Raw genomic sequence first — 18,256 nt, 5'->3', positions numbered from 1 at the left:
CTGCTGCTGGGAGGTCCCTTGCTCTATGTCCTGTCTTGGCAACCAAGGACTGGGTTTCCCGAGACCACCTCTGAGGCAGATAAGATCAGGCTCTGAAAGCCCAAATATCTTCTTTCTTTCCCTACTCAGATGCTGGCCCAGAGACAAAGACCTGTCCAGCTCACTGAGTCCAGTGCAGCCTCAGGGCCTTTGCATGGGCTGTTCCTACAGCCCAGGGTGCTCTTCCCCTCAGAACCTGGCCTTGCAGATCCTTGTTCCAGTGGACACAGCTCAGTGGTGACCTCATCTCAGAGGCCACAGCTAACTCCCACGACCGCTCTCTGTTGTCTAGCTTCTTACTGCACGGTGCACACTACGCATTTCTCTCTCAGGGCAGGGGGCTTGCTGTTTTGGCACAGCGATGCTCAAGCACCCAAGGCCCAACCACAGCAGGTCTGTCTTGGCTCATGACTCACCACAGGATGGAGAGGAGTAGGGACCTGGGGAGTTGATGTTTACTTCTGTGAGGACCCAGCACACCCCACTCCCTGCTGAGGCCTGTGCTTCCAGTATCCTCACCACCTCCAGATCACCCAGGGGTTCTGTGTTTGAATCCTGATGCCCCTTGCAATGGCTGTGATCTGTGGCTCAGTTTCTCTGGATGCCAGCTGGGCCTGGGGTGGCACGGCTGTGGCACCCGCAGCTTGGCAGCACAGGGTGGCTGTTTGAAGGGGCAGGAAGAGTCTGCAGCTGTTGTTCACAGACCCTGGTCACCAGGGCCCTCTGCCAGGAATAGCCCTGGTCAGTGGTGCCCAGGCCCCTCCCAACCAGGCCTTGGTTCCCACATGCCCCCATCAAAGTGACTAGAGCAAACACAGATCGGGTGGGGATAACTGGGGTGGAGACGTTTATTGACAAAAGCGAGGCTGGGCTGGGCTTCCAGCCTCTGCTTCTGGCCAAACAGAAGTGCCTGGTGGAGAGGACAGCACGGCCCTGGCCCTGTATTCCCACGGCTCAGGAAGAGCTTCTGGGGCCGGCCTCAGGCGCTGGGGGCGTACTGCAGCACCAGCCGGTCAAAGTCGTTCTCCTTCAGCATGAATCGGGGGCGGCAAGGGGCAGAAAGAGAAAAAGGAGAAATTCTGAGCCAGGTCCCGAGTTCCAGGTCTTGCCTGACAGGGCCTGGGAGGTCTGGGGCTCAGAGACGGGCCACCTACAAGGGCTCACCTTCGCTTGGTACTCCTTGATGAAGGGGTGGGACCTGTGGGCATCTTTCAACTGGGACAGGTAACGATTTGTCACCTGTGGAGGAGGCAAGGTTAGGTAAATATGGGGACCCCATGTGCCTCTGCCCTGCAGGGCAGGGTGCGGGGTGAAATGAGGGCCACCCAGCCAGACCTAGGCAGGAGCCCTAATCTCCCCACATTCTCCAACACCCCATCATGGAATCAGCCTGAATTAGAGAGGACCTGCAGGGTGGGTGAGCACCGCCTGGCAAGGAGCCTGCACTTGGCACATGGTTGAAGGACACACCATGGGGTTCAGGGAAGTGGGCTGGGCAGGGACCCAGGCCCTGGGAGAGGCAGGGGGCCAGAGGAGGTGGAGGGCAGGTCAGAGGGGCCAGGGTTGAGAAGGGAGATAGGTTTGTTCTGGGGACTGAAACGGGGCTCAGGCAGAGCCATTGCTCCCAGCCTTGCCTTCCCCGCCAGGCCCAGGCCTGACTGTGTGGGGCTGGGGGCGTCTGGTTCTGTTTCTCCGAGGCCGGTGCGTGGCTGTTTCTGGGGTGAGTGGGAGGGTCGTCCTGTTTGTCCTGCACCACCCCAGCCCTGAGGCTGCCTGGGGGTCCTTCCACAAGGAGCTGGTGACAGATCATCACGAAGCCCTGGGGCAGGTCCCTGGCCAGCTGGGTCAGTCACCTAAATGGTGCCCACTGTCCTCCGTCCCTGCCCTCAGATAAAGTAGACTTGCCAGGATTGCTCCCGAGCTCCGTTTCTGTGTCCCAGCCCCAGAGCCCTGAGCCTCAGCTCACTTGCCCATAGGGCCCACAGGGCAGCTGACCCGCACTGCAGCCCTGGCCAGGGTGGAGGCCCTGGGGAACCACCTGCAATGTCAACTGCCCAGGGCTGATGGCAACTGCACCCACTCATGGTGAGCTGGTTTCTACCCCTACCCAGGCCAACCCTAAAGTCCAGACCCTGAGGCCTCAAGTTTCCTCTGAAGCTGGGGCCACACCAGAGACCACCCACCCACCCCAGGCAGGCATCCTGAGGGCTGGAAAACCCTCCTGCACCTGGCTGGGGGTGGAGATGGCCCTACCTCAGGAGGCTTGCCCAGGTGCTGGGAGAGGACGATGAGGTTGATCAGAGTCTCCGGGTGGCCACTGTCCTGGAAACACAGGGGTTCATTGAACGGACAAGGTCAGCTCCTCCGGTCCCCTGGACTTGGCCCACTCACTTCCATCTCAGGAAGGGCTGGGGCTGCAAGACCCAGAGTGCCCCCTACACTGGCCTCTCTGTAAGGCGGTGACCTCAGGGCCCTCCCTTCTGCCTCCTCATGCCAGCTGCTTTCCCTCTGAGTTTGTTGCTTCATGTGCAGACCAGACTTGAAACACGGACCCCTTCCTTATTGTGATTTGGGAGGGGTGTATTTATCACAAATCTGAAAGTAACAGAGCCCAACCCGAGGCAGACTCAATCTGTCACAGCCCAGCGAGCTACTCCTGCTGCGATGACGAGGCCTGGGACCGTGAGGCAGACCCCGCCTGGCCCGCCTGCTCCCCAGGGGCCTTGGCAGGAAGCTGTGGGAAATTACCAGAACCTCCAAGTGGGTGACCTCACCCCACCCGCCCATACTGGGCTGAGGCACAGGGAACCCTGGGAACCGAGCTGGCCGCTGCCCTGGCCAGGAGCACCAGCCAGAGCCCCCGATGGAGGCGCGGCAGGGTCGCACTGCCCAGGACGCGTGGCGCCACCGGCCCTAGGGGCTGCTTGGCCCTGGCTCCGCACAGACCTGGCTCTACTCGCGCTGCCTTCTTTGCAGAGACTCAAATCTCCCCTCCGCCAGCACTGGGCACCCTGGTCAAGGAGGCGGCTCCCCATGTACAGCCTGATGACAGCAGCCTGCAGGGGCACCTGTGTCCCCACTTGGCAAACAACCTTCTGATGATAGCTTGGCCCCTTGCCGAGATGAGCAGGGAGAAACTTCCTACTGGTGTCAGTTGATCTTAACAGCGAAAAACGTTTCAGATGTCGGTCGGGAGAAGACAACTGTGGCGGCCCTGAGAAGGCAGCACTCTCAGTCCCTCTGTTCAAGGTGGGGGCACAGACGACGACAAATCCCATCTGCAGCCTGCTCTCCCCCAGGAACTGAATGGTGGGTGTCTCTCCCAAGCACAGACCCACGTGACGGACCACCTCGAGAGGCAGCCAAGGTGACTGTGAAGAGGAGGCAGGGCACGTGTGTCCGCTGAGCTCAGGCCAACCGAGGCCCAGGCTGACGGGATCCTCCCATCCCAAAGAGAAGCTAGAATCAGGATTTTCATTTGCAATCCCGATTTTTAGGAATTAAAACTCCCAGGGGCCACAAGGCAGACCCGTGGGGGTTTCTGCCGCACCTGTTTCCGTCATGGGCCCCTGCAGCAAGCCCACGCAGCACTCCCCGTCACCTGCCCGTACCTTGTCCAGCGCCTCCTGCAGCACGCCCTCGGCGGCCTCCCACCGGCCCTGGGCCATGTGGCAGGCTGCCTGCCCATTGAGCAGCAGCAGGGTAGACGAGCACTTGTCAGCCATCTCCTGGAAAATGTAGTAGGCATCCTGCAGCTTCTCACCACCCTGCACAGACAGTTTCGACATCACTGCTTTGCCGCCCTGCTGCCCGGTGCTACCCTTGCCTGCTCCCTCCTGGCGTGAGCCCAGCACCTGGTGGAGATGATCCCAGCGTGGCTGGCCCACGGCAGGCACTCCGTGGGCATTGCCCCCTTCCCTGCAGAGAGCTCTGAGCAGCTTGTGCTGTGCCAAAGGGCCCAAGCAACCCCCTCACAGCTGGCTCCCTAAGCCCTCCATTTACAGACGTGGAAGCCTCGGCTCCAGGGGCCAAATCAGTGCCAGGCGGCTAGACCAGGTCTGAGCTGAGACCACTGGGTCACGTGGCTGTCAGGGGCGGCCTCGGCTCCATGACCACCAGCCCTGACCCTGACTACTCGGACTCTGAATAGAAGGTTTTGTCCACCCGCTAAAGATACAGCGTCACACTTGCAGGGCAGCCTGAGACCAAGAGTGCTTGTGAAAAAATGCAAGGCTACTGGAGAGAGCTGTTGGGGTTTGTCCCACTAAACTGAAGAGGGACTGGAAACCAGCCGGGGTGAGGCCTCAGGCCCCGAAAGGGAAGTGCAGATGCACACAGACAGGGAGCACATTTTAAGAGGCCTGCACAAAAGAGCGACTCAGAGAAAGAAAGCCAAAGGCCAAAATCCAGAAAAGGGGCTGCTGCCAGGAGAGGGGGTGCCCAGGCATGCGGGGGGAGGGGGACTGGGCTCGGGGGAAAGCGTGACGGGGACACTGGCACCGGCCCTGGGCCAGGAGCTGGGAGAGCAGGTTGAGCAGCAGCCAAGCCTGGGGCAGATCGGTTCCATGCATCCTGGAAGGCATGCAGGGAGAGGCACAGAGTCTGGTTCTAGAGCCCCCTAGTCTGTTCACTCCAGCCCTGGCTAAGCCACGGGAAGCCTGAGTGAGGGGGAAAAAGTGCCAGGGCACCCTGGGCTGGGGCTCCTCCAGGGGACAGGGGACTGGCCCCAAAGGAAGTGGGAGGCCCAGCACATCCGTGGAATCCCAAACCTGCACCCTCCCAAGAGAAGCAGCCAGTGCAGGACACAGGCAGAAGCCTCCACCTCCTGGCTCCCTGACATTCCTGTCCCTCACCCCTGCACAACCTAGGTGCTCACCACAGCCAGGTTGACCCAGGCGGTGGCCAGCTGGGTGAGGGTGGCGTCCTCATCCTGGTCCTGCATTTTCTTCAGCTCCTTCCTGGGGGGCAGAGGAGAGAGGCCAGAGAGTGCCCAGTGACTAAGTAGCCCAGACAGTGCCCTCCAAGTTCCCTGTTGGTGAGGCCCCAGAACCTCGGCCCCTAGCCCAGCCACCCCCAACCCATGGCTGCACACTCCCCTGCATACTTGTGAAGGCCACCCCAACCCTGCAAGATAGGCCCCGCTGCCTGCCTCACAGAAGGAAACTGAGGCACAGTGACTCCCCTTGTCCCCAGCAACACCCTGCAGGGAAGAGTAGGTAAGCGATGGTGTGTCACCCCAACAGACTGGAATGAAATAAATGGAGAAACATGCATCACTGAAGCTCTGGGCCAGGGGAGGGCTTGGGATGGTCTCCATGCTAAGTGCCCCCTTGCAGACAGAGGCCCAATTTCTAGAGAACACAGGGTCCCAACACAGTCTGGCTGTTGCTCAGATATCCCCGACACACAGGCCACAGCCCAGGGGCCCCAGGTGGTCCAGGTGGTCCAGGTGGGGAGAGGCTTACCGCGCGAGGTCCAGGCGGTCTAGCTTCAGCAGTATCTGCACCGTCATGGCCATGCTGGGGGGTAGGGTGGGCAGTCAGCGAACCCCCACCCACTTTATGCTCCCACCAGGAGCTTGCTCCATGTGGGTGCTGCTTCCTAGAAACTTCCTGTAAGTGCTTGGGCTACCAGCCCTGCCTTGTAGAGGAGAACACTGAGGCTGACTGGCACCCAGCAGAACCAAACTCAGACCCAGGTGCTGCTCACTGCACTGGGTGGCCCATCGCTTCCCAGGACCTGCGCTCCTGCCTGTCACTGCTGAGCACGCTCGGGGCTGGGAGCTCTCATGGGGTCCCCAGGGCAGGGGCTCCATCCAGGCCCACTCCCTGCCCACCCCGCAGTGGCTGGCGCCCCCATCTGTACCCCTCTCCCCTTTCCAAATGCAATTCCAGATGGACCTCTGCGTAGGGAGCAGCCGTTCCCTGCCTTGGGCGCCCACACCCAGGGCTCCCTTCTCCGGCTGAGACAGCTGTGGTTGTGATCACTGATGTGGCCACTTGTTCCCCAGTTTTCCCACCAGAATGTGACCTAGCACCCAGACCAGGTCAAGGAGGAACATGAGAAACCCTCGTGGCGTCCACCACATCAGCCACGTACAAGCCTGTTTCTAAGGTGCTGCAAGTGCAAGTTCTCCTCTGGATTGAGGTGGGACATAAACAGGCATAGAAGGAACATGCGGTGACCAACTAGCCAAGGGAAGGCAGAAACCAGAGCTCACAGGGAGAGTGGCTGTGCCCTCCGGGGCTGGAGCCCTGGCTGCAGCACCCTGGGCACAGCACCAGCCCAGAGCCACCTCCTGGTGGGGGTGGAGCTGACGGCATGCTGTCTGGAGCTCTAGTGCCCAGGCCTGGAGCGCCCAGAGGGCCAGCCTCAGGGGGCCCAGGGAGGACACAGAAAGGCCAGGGCCCAGGGCAGAGGAACACAAGGCTTTGTGGGGGAAGGGAGGGTACAGAAAGACAAAAGTGCTTTCTGCTCTGCTGCTGGGAACAGAGAGTTTTCAGCCCTGGGTGCCATGTCCTTGGAGCAGCAGCCCAGACGTGCAGAAAAGAGTGTCTCTGGACTAAGAACAAGAGCTGCAGCCTAAATGGAGGACTGCGCTCCCCCCCGGCCCCGGTCTTTCAGAGCAGCCCCCCTCGCCGTTCCTATGACGATGGCTGATGAGGCCCTGAGCTGCCTGGACGCCAGAAGGGCCACTCACGCTGGCCGGTCCCCTGGTGCGGGTGTCCACTCACCACTCCAGGCTGTCCCCTTGGTGTAGAGTGCGCAGGGCTGCGTCCGGGTTCTGGTCGTGGAAGTAGATGGAGGCAGCCATCAGCAAGAAGGTGGTGTTGGTCACATCCACGCTCCTGCTCATCTCCCGGTCCAGCTCAGCCACGATCGCATCCCTACCAGACATGGCATCTCAGGGCCCAAGGCAGGGGCGGAAGGCCTCACCATGGTGGGAACAGACAGGCCCAGAGAGGGCGAGTCATGTGCCCAGGGGCACAAAGCAGCAGGGGGCAGAATGGGCCCAGCTGTCTCTGCCGAGCCCCACTGGGTGCCTTCCCACCAGGCACTTCTGATCCCTCATCCAGACAAGGAAACCGAGGCCAGGAGAAATGGGGTCAGGATGCTCCAGGCCCCATGGGGAGATGTGATGTAGGAGAGGCTCTGCCCACGAAGCAGCACAAATGACGGCCCAGGCCTTGAGTTCCCCCGGCCCTCAGTGCCTGGGGGCTAAGGTGTCCACACCACCCCTGGATGCAGAAGGACCAGCTGGCTGGCCAGGGGCACCTCCAAGGGGACATGAGGCTTCTAGACAGGTGGATCTCACAATGGTGATATCACCACCTTCCCCAGGTGAGTGATCTCAGCAGGGGGTCCTGAGGGTGGCTGTGCAGGATGCCCCACTGCCAGCGTGGCTGCCCTCGGTTCCTGGGCCTGGCATGCTGGCTGCTCCCAGCAAGTGGGCAGTGTGCTAGGCTAGGGGCCAGCAGCAGGCTGGAGTCCAGGGCTTGGCTGAGGACCCACCTGTGGCACCACGTGTCACAGGACACCTGAGCCATGGTCTTCTTAACTGAAACAAGGAGCCAGGACCCCTTGCTTCAAAGGGTTGCTGAACAGTTAATGAGAAAAGGGAGGCAAGGGCCCGGCTCCGTGTCACTGCTGGACAAAAGCTACGGTTTGGGATCCTCACAGTCTTGACAAACGTGTACGTTTCACATGGATTGCTGGGGGCTGTTGGCCAAGTGCCTGTACCTGTGGGCTGCTGGAGGGCAGGGACGCACCTGTCACTCTCTCTGCACCCTCCAGAGGTGCCTGATGGACAAATAACTTCAAATCTGAGTCTGTTCCCCACTCTGCACAGCAGAAGTGTACAGGGGTCACACAAGGTTGGTGTGAGGAGTTCCCAAGCCTCCTCACTAAGCTTCCTGACTGGTTCCTGACACACAGGGTGTGAACACGCTGCCTGCTCACCACTGTGACATGCACGGTGTCACACGCTGTAACTGGAACAGGTTGCGGTCGTCCGTCCGGGCTCCCGCACCTTCACCACCTGCTTGCCCGGCAGTCTGCGTGGGGCAGCAGTTCGTGCTGTCAGGATGGACATGCTCTGCTTTCCTGAGCACTGGCTCCACGCCACGTGCTTCCTGCAGATTCTTTTCTGTAATGCTCGCACCAGCCACCACCCCCAGAAGGAGAATGGGGTTTGTTACCCTGGTGAGCGAAGTGCAGAGCGGATGACATGATGGCCTTATGAAGCCATCTGTCTTAGTTTCCCAGGGCTGCTGTCACAAAGCACCACAAGCTAGGGTGAAGAGGGTAGAACTGAACAACAGGAATGTATCCTCTCCCAGTTCTGGAGGCCAGCAGTGTGAAATCAAGGTGTGGGCAGGGTCGGATTCTCCTGGAGGCTCTGAGGGAGAATCTGTCCCAGGCTTCTCCCTCAGCTGCTGGGACAACTCTTGGCTTGTGTCTGTTCCACCCAGATTTTTCTGCCTCCATCTTCACACGGCCTTCCACTGTGTCTTCTTCTCTCCTGTCTCTCATGAAGACGCCAGTCACTGGATTCAGAAGATGCTCTCAAGATCCTTAACTACTTACATCTGCAAAGACCCCACTTCCAGTGAGGTCACATTCACAGATTCCGGGGATCAGGACATGGAAGTGTCTTTTGGGGACCCCTAATCAGCTGCCACTGCTCACAAATAACTCCTCAAGCCTCTTTGTAGATGAAGGAGCCTGATTACGGGCCATGGCACCCAGGGCGCTGCTCTCCACGAGGAGCGGAGGCAGGGGTCGGCCCACAGAGCAAGGCATCTCTGTCACGGGCTGTGCCATGGTCCTTCTATGCCAGCCACCCCCTGCGGAGTGTTTTACCTTCACAATCCCAGGCAGCCTTATGACCAGCCCAATCCGAAGCTGAGGGAAACCGAGGTACAGAGGGGCTGTGGGGCCTGCTGGGTCAGGCTGGTGCTTCATGCACAGGGGAGGCAGGGCCACACGGCTCCCACCTGTGGAGGTGTGTGCACACAAGCCCCTGGGCGAGCATCCCAGGCAGGAGAGCAGCCCAGGAACCCGCCTGAGCAGGAACTGCCTGAGGCCAGCAGGGCTGGACTGCAAGCTGTCTCAGACCACACACTGAGCAGCAGAGCACAGGGGGCCTGCTCCAGGGATGCTCAGTTCTTCCAGGTCCCCATGCCCTGACCTCTGCCTCTCCTGGCCACCACTTGAGGGAGCTTGATGACTGGTGGTCCGCGGCACAGGGTGGACACCCAGCTCAGGAGAGGATTTGGTGTGTCCCCTCCTACCCGTCACCTGGGCCCCCATCCTGGGAAGATGCTGGACAGGTGGTGCAGCCGCTACTCCCTCACCTGCACAGTGCGCGAGCAGCAATGGTTGAAGACTGGCTACAGGGTCCCCAAACTTTTGTCTCCAGGGAGGCCCTCCTGGCAACAAGGAGGCCCTCACAGTTGTTAGCTATCTGTACACAAGTCCTCACCTCCGATTTCCCCCAAGACCCCTCTGAAGCAGGGTCCAGCCCTGCCCTGCCCTGGGCAGGTGAGGGAAAACGAGGCTCAGAGGTGAGAGAGCAGAGGGACGCCAACCAGACACCGCGTCCTCTTCCCACCCAGGCCCATCCACCAAGCCCCTGGCCCACCCTCCCGCCCATCCTCACCGGCGGCTGTCGCTGGCCAGGTACTCTGCAAACATACGCACAGCCTGGAGCTCAGGGGCCGAGGAGGGCTTGATCTCATCCAGCACCACGCCGAACTTCCTCTGTGGTCAAGACAGGCATGCTGTCAGTTCTGCCCGACCTCCTCATGTGGTTTATCTATTTTCAGAGCCAACTTCTTGGCTCCAGTATCACACTGGTGGAGCCCCAACACCCAGGGCTGGCACCCATCTCCCCCAGGGACCCCTCAGTCCATGGTGCCACCTCCGCTGGAGCCCACTGTGGAAGCCAGCACAGCATCACCTGTTACCTGTCAGGCCACACTGCCCACTGTTCTATCTGGAGACCCTGATGGGTCACCGCCCAGCCCACGGTGGTGAGGTGACAGGGTGAGGGCCCCGCCAGCTGTGGGGCAGGGGGGTCTGGGAATGTGCTTCTACTGAGTAGAACACGTATCCCCCCGACAGACACCCAGCAGGGAGGTCACTGCTGGGAGGGGAATAGGAATCAGGGACCCATTTCTCACTGTATTTCTTTCTAAACAGTTTTGACGTTTTCACTGCCACGTATCTACAAATGATCATCTTTAAAGTGTACGTACACACGTGTGCATATACACACATATATATGAACATATCCAAGGAGATTCTGGGGCACACCGGGCACTCTACTCTGCTGGGGCCACGCACAGTCTGGGACTGTGACCTTGGAGGTCAGGGGGTGAAAAGCACCTGGTCCCTAAGAGGGGAGTCTCATCAGGCTCCAGAACACTTTGTAGAGAGAAAGATGCAAACAGATCCAGGAAGCTATCAGAGGCCTGATGTGAGGTGGGGTATCTGTGGAGCTAGTGCCCAAGACAGAGCATCTAGGGCTGTGGCTGGGGGACAAGGTCAGCCAGAGGCTGGTGGCCACACCCGCACCGTGGGCCTGGGGTGGGAATGGGGCAGAGCAGAGTTCAGTCCTGTCTGCACCATCTGGATTGTTTTTAGAACAGGGGAATGCACTCTGATCGTATTACCAGGGTAATGCTGCATTTTAAAAACCCTAGTGTCTAAACTGTGGACTCAAGTACAATGCCAGTGTTGGTGCATCAATTGTTAACAAAAGCACTCCACCAACCTAAAACATTAATAAGAGAAAATGCCTGGGGGGTGGGGGTGGGGGTGGGGGTGGGGATTTGAATTTCTCATTACCATCTGCTCAGTTATTCTGTAAACCTAAAATTGTCCTGGACAAGTAAAATCTATCAATTAAGTAAAAAAAGAAAAGCAAGAAATCCTAACACTGGCCCGCTAGCCTGACAGTCTGGAACCTCAGTGACATGGCCACCTACTTGTGGTGGCCACACCAGCTGCTCGTGGTCCCTGCCCCCGCACTCTGTTCTTTACTCTTGTTCCCAGGGGCACTGGCAGTCACGGTCAAGCGCCCACACTCACCTGTGCGAGGTACGCTCTGTACAGGAAGACATCCCTTTCCACATCTCTCTCTGGGTTTGATGGCTGTGGATACAGAGGCAGGTCAGGACACTTGGGGCCACATGCCCACTCATGCCAACGGGGAAGGACCCCAGGGTGCAGATCAAATAACAAGCTGCTCAATATTACAGGTGGTCCAAGGATGTTGGTGGCAGTAGGGGTGGGTTGTAGAGGGGATGCTCTGGTGCCTGGGTTTATAAAAGCACAGAAAAAGGCCTATCGGGAGATGGAGGGTCGATGCTGGAGAAGTGACAGGACCTGGGCGGAGATGTGTGAAGGGCAGTTGACTTTCTATAACAAATATTTCCAAGTAGTTTGTTCGTGCCCTGCTTTCGTTTCAAAACATTCTTTAAACATGACAAACAGAAGAAATGGAGGTTTGCCTCACTCAGAGGACCTCTCTGAGTGAACTCAGCTTAGCTGCCCCAGAGCAGTGATGTCCGGGTCTAGCCAAACTGGGTGAGACCTTGGGGACCGACCTGTACTCAAGGACAAGGTCCATGGACCACACCCCCTCAGCCCAGCCACCGCAGAGCCAAGAAGTAGGACGGAGGTGACATTATACAGGGTTCACTGCAGGACCCTGAGGAAGGCCCCCACGAGGTTGTGGGCAGGAGAGGGACCCTTCCTCAGGATGACAGCTTTGGACCATGTCCTGGGATGCTGGATGACTTCCTGTAGGCCCCACAGTCCCTGGGGCAAGTGGGCACACAGCAGCTCGGCCCAGAGGGTGCAAGGACAGGCCACTCGGGGTCTAGGAGAGGAAAGTGACGTGGGAAGGAGGCCTGACCACCTTGGAGCTGCCACTTCAACGGCCTCCAAAGCACAGGGCCTGGGAAAAAGCAGACAGACTGGCCTGTCCAGCTGCCACAGCACAGGGACAAAGGGTCTGGAGCCCCACTGGTGGGAGCACACGAGGACTGCCCTCCCTCGAGGCCAAGAACCAGACTCCTAGTCACCACGCTTTCTTCTTCCCAGCCTGAGGGTGTGAGGGCGGTGAACACGTCCTCCTCCCAGGCAAAGGGAGACTGCAAACAAGAAACCTGGCTCCTGGCCCCAGCCTGACTCAGGCCAACTTCGCCGCGGGGTCCCAGCAGCTTGCTCTGGCCTTGGTGGCCAGGCTGGAGATCTAGCCATGATCTGGAACATGGTGTTTTCTAAATAAATGACTCTCAAATGACCCGAGAGGTGGACATTCTTGACGATGACCCACCTGGGGTTCCCACTGCCTTCAGTTAAAAAAAAAGGGCCAAATGCTGGCTCTGTGTCTTTGATGTGAGGACACAGTGGGACGCCCTGGGGGACCAGGGTCCCAGAGAAAACCCTGAGCCTCGGCTGCCCAATCTGTAAAACAGGCACCACTACTGACCCTGCAGGACTACCAAGGTGTCACTGAGACCCACATGCAGACACTCAGGACCCTCTCCATCAGCCAGAGAAGAGCTTCTCGGAGGCATAAGAATAAGAACGGAGGAGAGGAGTACAGCTCAGCGGTAGAGTGTGTACTTAGCATGCACGAGGTCCTGGGTTCAATCCCCTGTACCTCCATTTAGAGAAAAAGAAATATTAAGAAAAATAATAAACCTAGAAGGGGAGGGTGTAGCTCAAGTGGTAGTGCACTTGCTTAGCAGGCACAAGGTCCTGGGTTTGATCCACGGTGCCTCCTCTAAAACTAAATAAACAGGTAAATTACCTCCCCCCAAAAAAGAAAAAAATAAGAACAGAGAAAATAGACATTAAAAATAATAATACGCAATAATATTTCTAGGTATTTCATTGTTCTTGATGCAATGGAAATGTTTATACCAATCATAAAATTCTGGTTTTTGAAGTGAAAGAAAAGTGAATGAAGGGCTGCAAATAGCAAAATATCCTTCTTTTTTATGGGTGAGTTGTAGCCTATTGCATGTATGTGCTACATCTCCTTTGTCCATTCGACTGTTGATGCGCACTTGGGATGCTTCCACGTCTTGGCGATTGTAAATGGTGTGCTGTTAATATTAGGGTCTATGTGTCTTTTTGAATTAATATTTTTGTTTTCTCAGGTGTAAGCCCAGGAGTGGAATTGCTGGGCCATGTGGTGGTGGTTTGGGGTTTTTGAGAAAATCTCCATATTGTTTTCCATCGTGGCTGCACCAATTTACATTCCCACCAACAGCGTACAAGGGTTCCCTTTCCTCCATGTCCTTGCCAACATTTTGTTATTAGGGTTCTTTCTGACGATGGCCACGTTGACAGGTGTGAGATGATGTCTCGTTGTGATTCTGATTTGCATTTCCCTAATATTGGTGATATTGAGCAGTTTTTCATGTTCCTGTTGGCCATCGGAATTTCTGCTTTTGGAAAAATGTTCGTTCAGTTCTTCTGTCCATATTTTAAATGGGTTGTTTGCTTTTTAATTGAAATACAGTTGATTTTAAATGTTTTATCAGTTTCTGGTGTATAGCACGGATGGACTTGGAGGGCATTATGCTAAGTGAGGTAAGTCAGACAGAGATAGACAGATACTGCAAGATACCACTTACATGTGGCATCTAAAAAAAATACAGCAAGCTAGTGAATACAACAGAAAAGAAAAAGACTCACAGATGTAGAGAAGGAACTGGTGGTTACCAGTGGGGAGAGGGAAGGGGGAGGGACAAGATAGAGATAGAGGATTAAGAAGAACAAACTATCAGGTATAAAATAAGCTACAAGGATGTATTGTACACCATGGGAATATAGCCAATATTTTATAACTATAAATGGAGTATAATTTAAAAATTATGAGTCACTATATTGTATACCTGTAACATATAATATTGTATATCAACTACACTTCAATTTAAAAAATATGATATTGGGGGGAGGGTATAGCTCAGTGGCAGAGAGCGTGCCTAGCAAGTACAAGGTCCTGGGTTTGACCCCAAGTATCTCCATTAAACGTAAGTAAATAAATAAAAACCCAATTACCTCCCCTCCCCAAAATAAAATAATAATAAACAAATTTTAAAAAATGTGATACTGTAAAATACATAAAGTTAAAAAATATTTTAATTCATGCCCCCCCCCGCCCCAGCAAAAACAAAAAAGAACAAGGACAAGCGTGTAGACCAGGGAACCCTAGGGACTCGGATGCATGCTGCCAGGTGAGGCTCTGGTGCCCAGTCCTGACTGCGCATCAAAATCACCTGGGAGCTCAAAAGCCAGAAATTTCAGAAGGCCACGTCCACCCACGATGCCCAGCCCCAGGGTGGCCCCAAAAGGCTTTCAGCCAGGCCTGAGGGCAAGGGGTACTGTACAGGGAGGCCAGTGATGGGGGCTCACGCCCCCTCCCCTTACTGTCCAGTGTGGCCATCAGTCACCTGACCATAGTAGCCGGTCAGCTCCTGAAGACTTTCTTCACTGTTTCATCCTCAACACCTGTGCGGTGCCTGCCACCTTGTGGGCACTTGAGTAATGTCTGACAAGAGGAAAAACATCGTGCCAGTGTAACGATACACCAGATACTCTACCTGGGGCTGCCTCTGGTGGTGCCCGTCTGAAGCTGCTGGGGCCACTATGACTAACCACAAACTAGGTGGCTTAAAACAATAGAAACTTATTCTCTCGTGGTTCTGGAGGCCAGAAGTCCAAGATCAAGGTGTCAGCAGGGCCATGCTCCCTCCTTGGGCTCTATGGGAGGATCGTCTCTGCCTCATCCAGCTTCTGGTGGCTCCAGGTAGTGCTTGGCTTGTGGCTACATCACCTCAACCTCTGCCTCCATCTTTTCCAATCTGCCTCAAACCTCTCTCTGTGTTTCTCTTAGAAGGACACCAGTCGATGGATTTCGGGCCTAACCTAAATCCCAGCTGATCTCATCAGGAGAATTACATCTGCAAAGACCTTTTTTCCAAATAAGGCACATTCACAGGCTCTGGGTGGACATATCTTTTTGGGGACACCATTCAACCCAGAAGGTTCAGGTGGCCTGTGGAATAGAACTAAATCACATCAAATGGCTCAGCAGGGATAGTACTCCCACTCTTCTGGATGCGTCAGGGAGAACGCCTTGGTTGGTGCCAGGTCCCCCAGCTCAGAGACTGGGCTGCAGTGTGCCTCCAGCAAGGGCGACTGCTGATCTAGTTTCCTTTTGTTCTTGTTTTTTTTAAAAACAGAGATACTGGAGATTGAACCCAGGACCTCGTGCATGCTAAGCACATGCTCTACCACTAGCTATTATGTGCCTCCCACCCTGTATCCTTTGTTTTCCATCACTCTCTATGTACAACTGGGTATGCTGGTTCTTTCAGCAGCATGGTAAAGTTTGATTATGACACAATAAGACTCAAAGAATGTACTGCTGTGACGTATGCAGGACAGACACACAGCCGAAGATGAAAGGCAGAACATGACTATGATGCTGAATCTCACAGGGACCCTGAGATGAATGTCATCATTCCCATTTGAACAGGAAGGGAAACTGAGGCTCAGAGAGGTGCAATGACTCAGCCCTGGTTGCAGACAGAACATAGAAGAGACAGAATCTCAGCCCAGGTCTGTCTCAATCTTGTCGTGGTCGACAGTACCCCAGCAGAGAGGCACATAACAACTGCGGTGCTAAATGGAATAAGGTCCCCCAGAGAAGTCCACGCCAGTCCCTATGAACAGCTGACATTACATCACAAGAGAGACTTAACAGGTGTGATTAAGGTTATGGACCCTAAAATGGGGAGACTAACCTGGGTTATCCAGGAGGGTCCAGTGTAATCACAGAAGCCCTTAAAAACCAAGGGCTTTTAGACAAAAGGAATGAAGAAGTAGGTGAAATTCGAGAGACTCCAAGCTTGAGAACCCTGTGCCTGGGTCTGAGTTGGAAGGGAGATGTGTGAGGTTGAGGACTGGAGAGAAACCTCTAGAAGTCTCTAGGAGCTAAGAGTGGCCCCTGGCTAAAAGGCAGCACTCTGAATAAGTTTGGAAGCTGGTTTTTCCCTAGAACCTCCAGAAAGGACACAGCCGGGCCAACACCTTGATTTTAGCCTGGTGAGAGCCGTGCTGGACTTCTGACCTACAGAAGCTGCGATATAAATGTGTTGCCTCAAGCTGTTGCTTGTGGTAATTTGTCACCGCAGCCATGGAAACTAATATAATCATGCAAATGTTATTACAGCAAATTCTGACCTCTTCCTGAAGTCAGTTTGGGGTTTTGTCCCCATTATATAGATGATGCTCAGGGACATCCAGTTCACTGCCGAAGACCAGGAGGGAAAGCAAGCCTCTCCTTCAGAATCCAAATTCCACCCAACCCTCTGGCTGCCTCTGAGAAGACATCTGCCACTCCCTTGATCAGTACTCAGACAGCCTCCCACCATGGCCTCCCACACCTTTGATAAAATCCAAACCCCTGCTGTGGTCCCCAGGGCCCTGCCTGAGCCTCTGCCCACCTCATTATTCATCTCCCCTGTCATCCTCGCCCCACTTTTGCTACGCCAGCCTCTTCTGCCTTGACCACCTGGAGCTCACCCGTGCCCCAGCACCTCTGCAACAACTTATGGGATGAGATCCTTCTCAAGGTTCAGTCTCAGGTTCAAATGACAGTCAGAGAGGCCTGGCCTGATCTAATCACTCCCCCGTGAAGCAGCCCCCACCATTTCTGACTTAGCACTTTCTAGCTCCCCTTATCCCTATAGGGTTCAAGTTGTAATTCTCTCTTCAGAACACTAGACCCTGAGGGCCGACAAAGACCCTGTCAGGTTCACTGCTCTTAAAAATTCTTCAAACAAACTCAGACACAGAAAACACATTTATGGTTACCAAAGGGGAAGAGGAGGGGGAGGGATAAATTAGGAGTTTGGGATTAGCAGATACAAACTACTGTATATAAAACAGGTAAGCAACAGGTCCTAGTGTATAGCTCAGGGAACAATATTCAGTATCTTGTAGTTATCTATAGTGAAAACGTGTATGTGTATAACTAAATTACTATGCTATACACCAGAAACTAACATTGTAAATAAACCATGTTTCAACTAACAAAAAAAAATTCCAGTGGTTCACTCTCAAAATAAGAGTAATATCCATGTCCCTCCCTAAAAGATGCTGCTAATGGCCCCTGTTGCCCCCTCTCCTGTCACCCACTCACTACTGCCTGACTGGCTGGGCCCTACCTTGCAGGGCTCTATTTTCTAGCTCTCAAACAGCCACGCTCACTCCCACCAGTCTCCATCACACTACCTCCGGGCATCTTGTTTATTTACTTGTTTACTGTCTGCCTCCCTTGGGAGCTGAAGTTTCCAAGAGAGCTGGGAGTTGTGTAGATAATCACTGCTTGGAGCCCAGCACTAATACACTGCCTGGCTCATACAGATGCTCAATGAGGAGCAAATGAATGAATGAGCAAGTTTTGGGAGAAATAATCTGACTAGTGGGGCAGGGTAATGTGCAGAAAGCCATTTCTCTCTTGAGCATTCTCACCTGTAAAATGAGGATAAACAACAGCCCTAATTCACGGGTACTGAGAGTATGGCGGCACAGTGTGGGCTCTCAACAAACAAGAACTATTACTGTTGTTGTTGCTATTAATGCTACTCTACCGTAGCATCATGACCACTTATTACTACAAGAATATGAACTCCTCTCTTACTCAAATGCCTCCCGGGGCGCAGAGTGAGCGCTCTGAATGAGAAGTATCCAAGTGTTGTTACAGCTTTGAGTTTTGTTATGGGACAAGGATAATTCCTCACCACGGTCAGAAGAGATGGGGACGCGGGGGTGTGGTAGTGTAGTGGGACAGCGAGAGGAGAAAAGGGAGGTTTTTTAAAACGGAGAGCGACCCCGCGGCCACCAGGAAGCGACTTCCACCTCCGCCCCCAGCGTCCCACAGCCCCGGAACTGCCGCACCTTCACCCGCTGCGCCTCGTTGATGCACTGCTGGTAGCTGCCAATGTAGAAGGCATTCTTCACGTCGAACAGCTCGTCCACCTCTCCAGAGCCGCCGGAGGTTGGGCCGGGGGCCGGAGGCGCCATGTTTCCGTCTTCTCACCCACTCCTCTTCCTGAGGAACACGTTGGCCGGAAGCAGGGAGGCACCGCAGGGCACGCCGGGAAATGTAGTTTACTCGTTCCTC

General features: G+C 55.3%; 1 protein-coding gene across 1 annotated transcript; it reads right to left on the bottom strand.

The window, feature by feature from the left end:
• Positions 1-858: 858 nt before the first annotated feature.
• COPE (COPI coat complex subunit epsilon) lies at positions 859-18,204 on the bottom strand. Its single transcript, XM_006199036.4, has 10 exons — positions 18,031-18,204; positions 11,134-11,196; positions 9,701-9,801; positions 6,774-6,926; positions 5,505-5,558; positions 4,916-4,997; positions 3,651-3,806; positions 2,293-2,361; positions 1,204-1,278; positions 859-1,066 (listed from the first exon to the last, which is right to left on the bottom strand). The coding sequence occupies exons 1-10, from the start codon at positions 18,154-18,156 to the stop codon at positions 1,019-1,021; spliced, it is 927 nt and encodes a 308-aa protein (XP_006199098.1). The 5' UTR covers positions 18,157-18,204; the 3' UTR covers positions 859-1,018.
• Positions 18,205-18,256: the final 52 nt, after the last annotated feature.

The sequence above is a fragment of the Vicugna pacos genome, chromosome 22 (genome assembly GCF_048564905.1).
Source record: "Vicugna pacos chromosome 22, VicPac4, whole genome shotgun sequence".
Classification (NCBI taxonomy): Eukaryota; Metazoa; Chordata; class Mammalia; order Artiodactyla; family Camelidae; genus Vicugna; species Vicugna pacos.
This window is presented reverse-complemented; position numbering and strand designations above follow the sequence as displayed.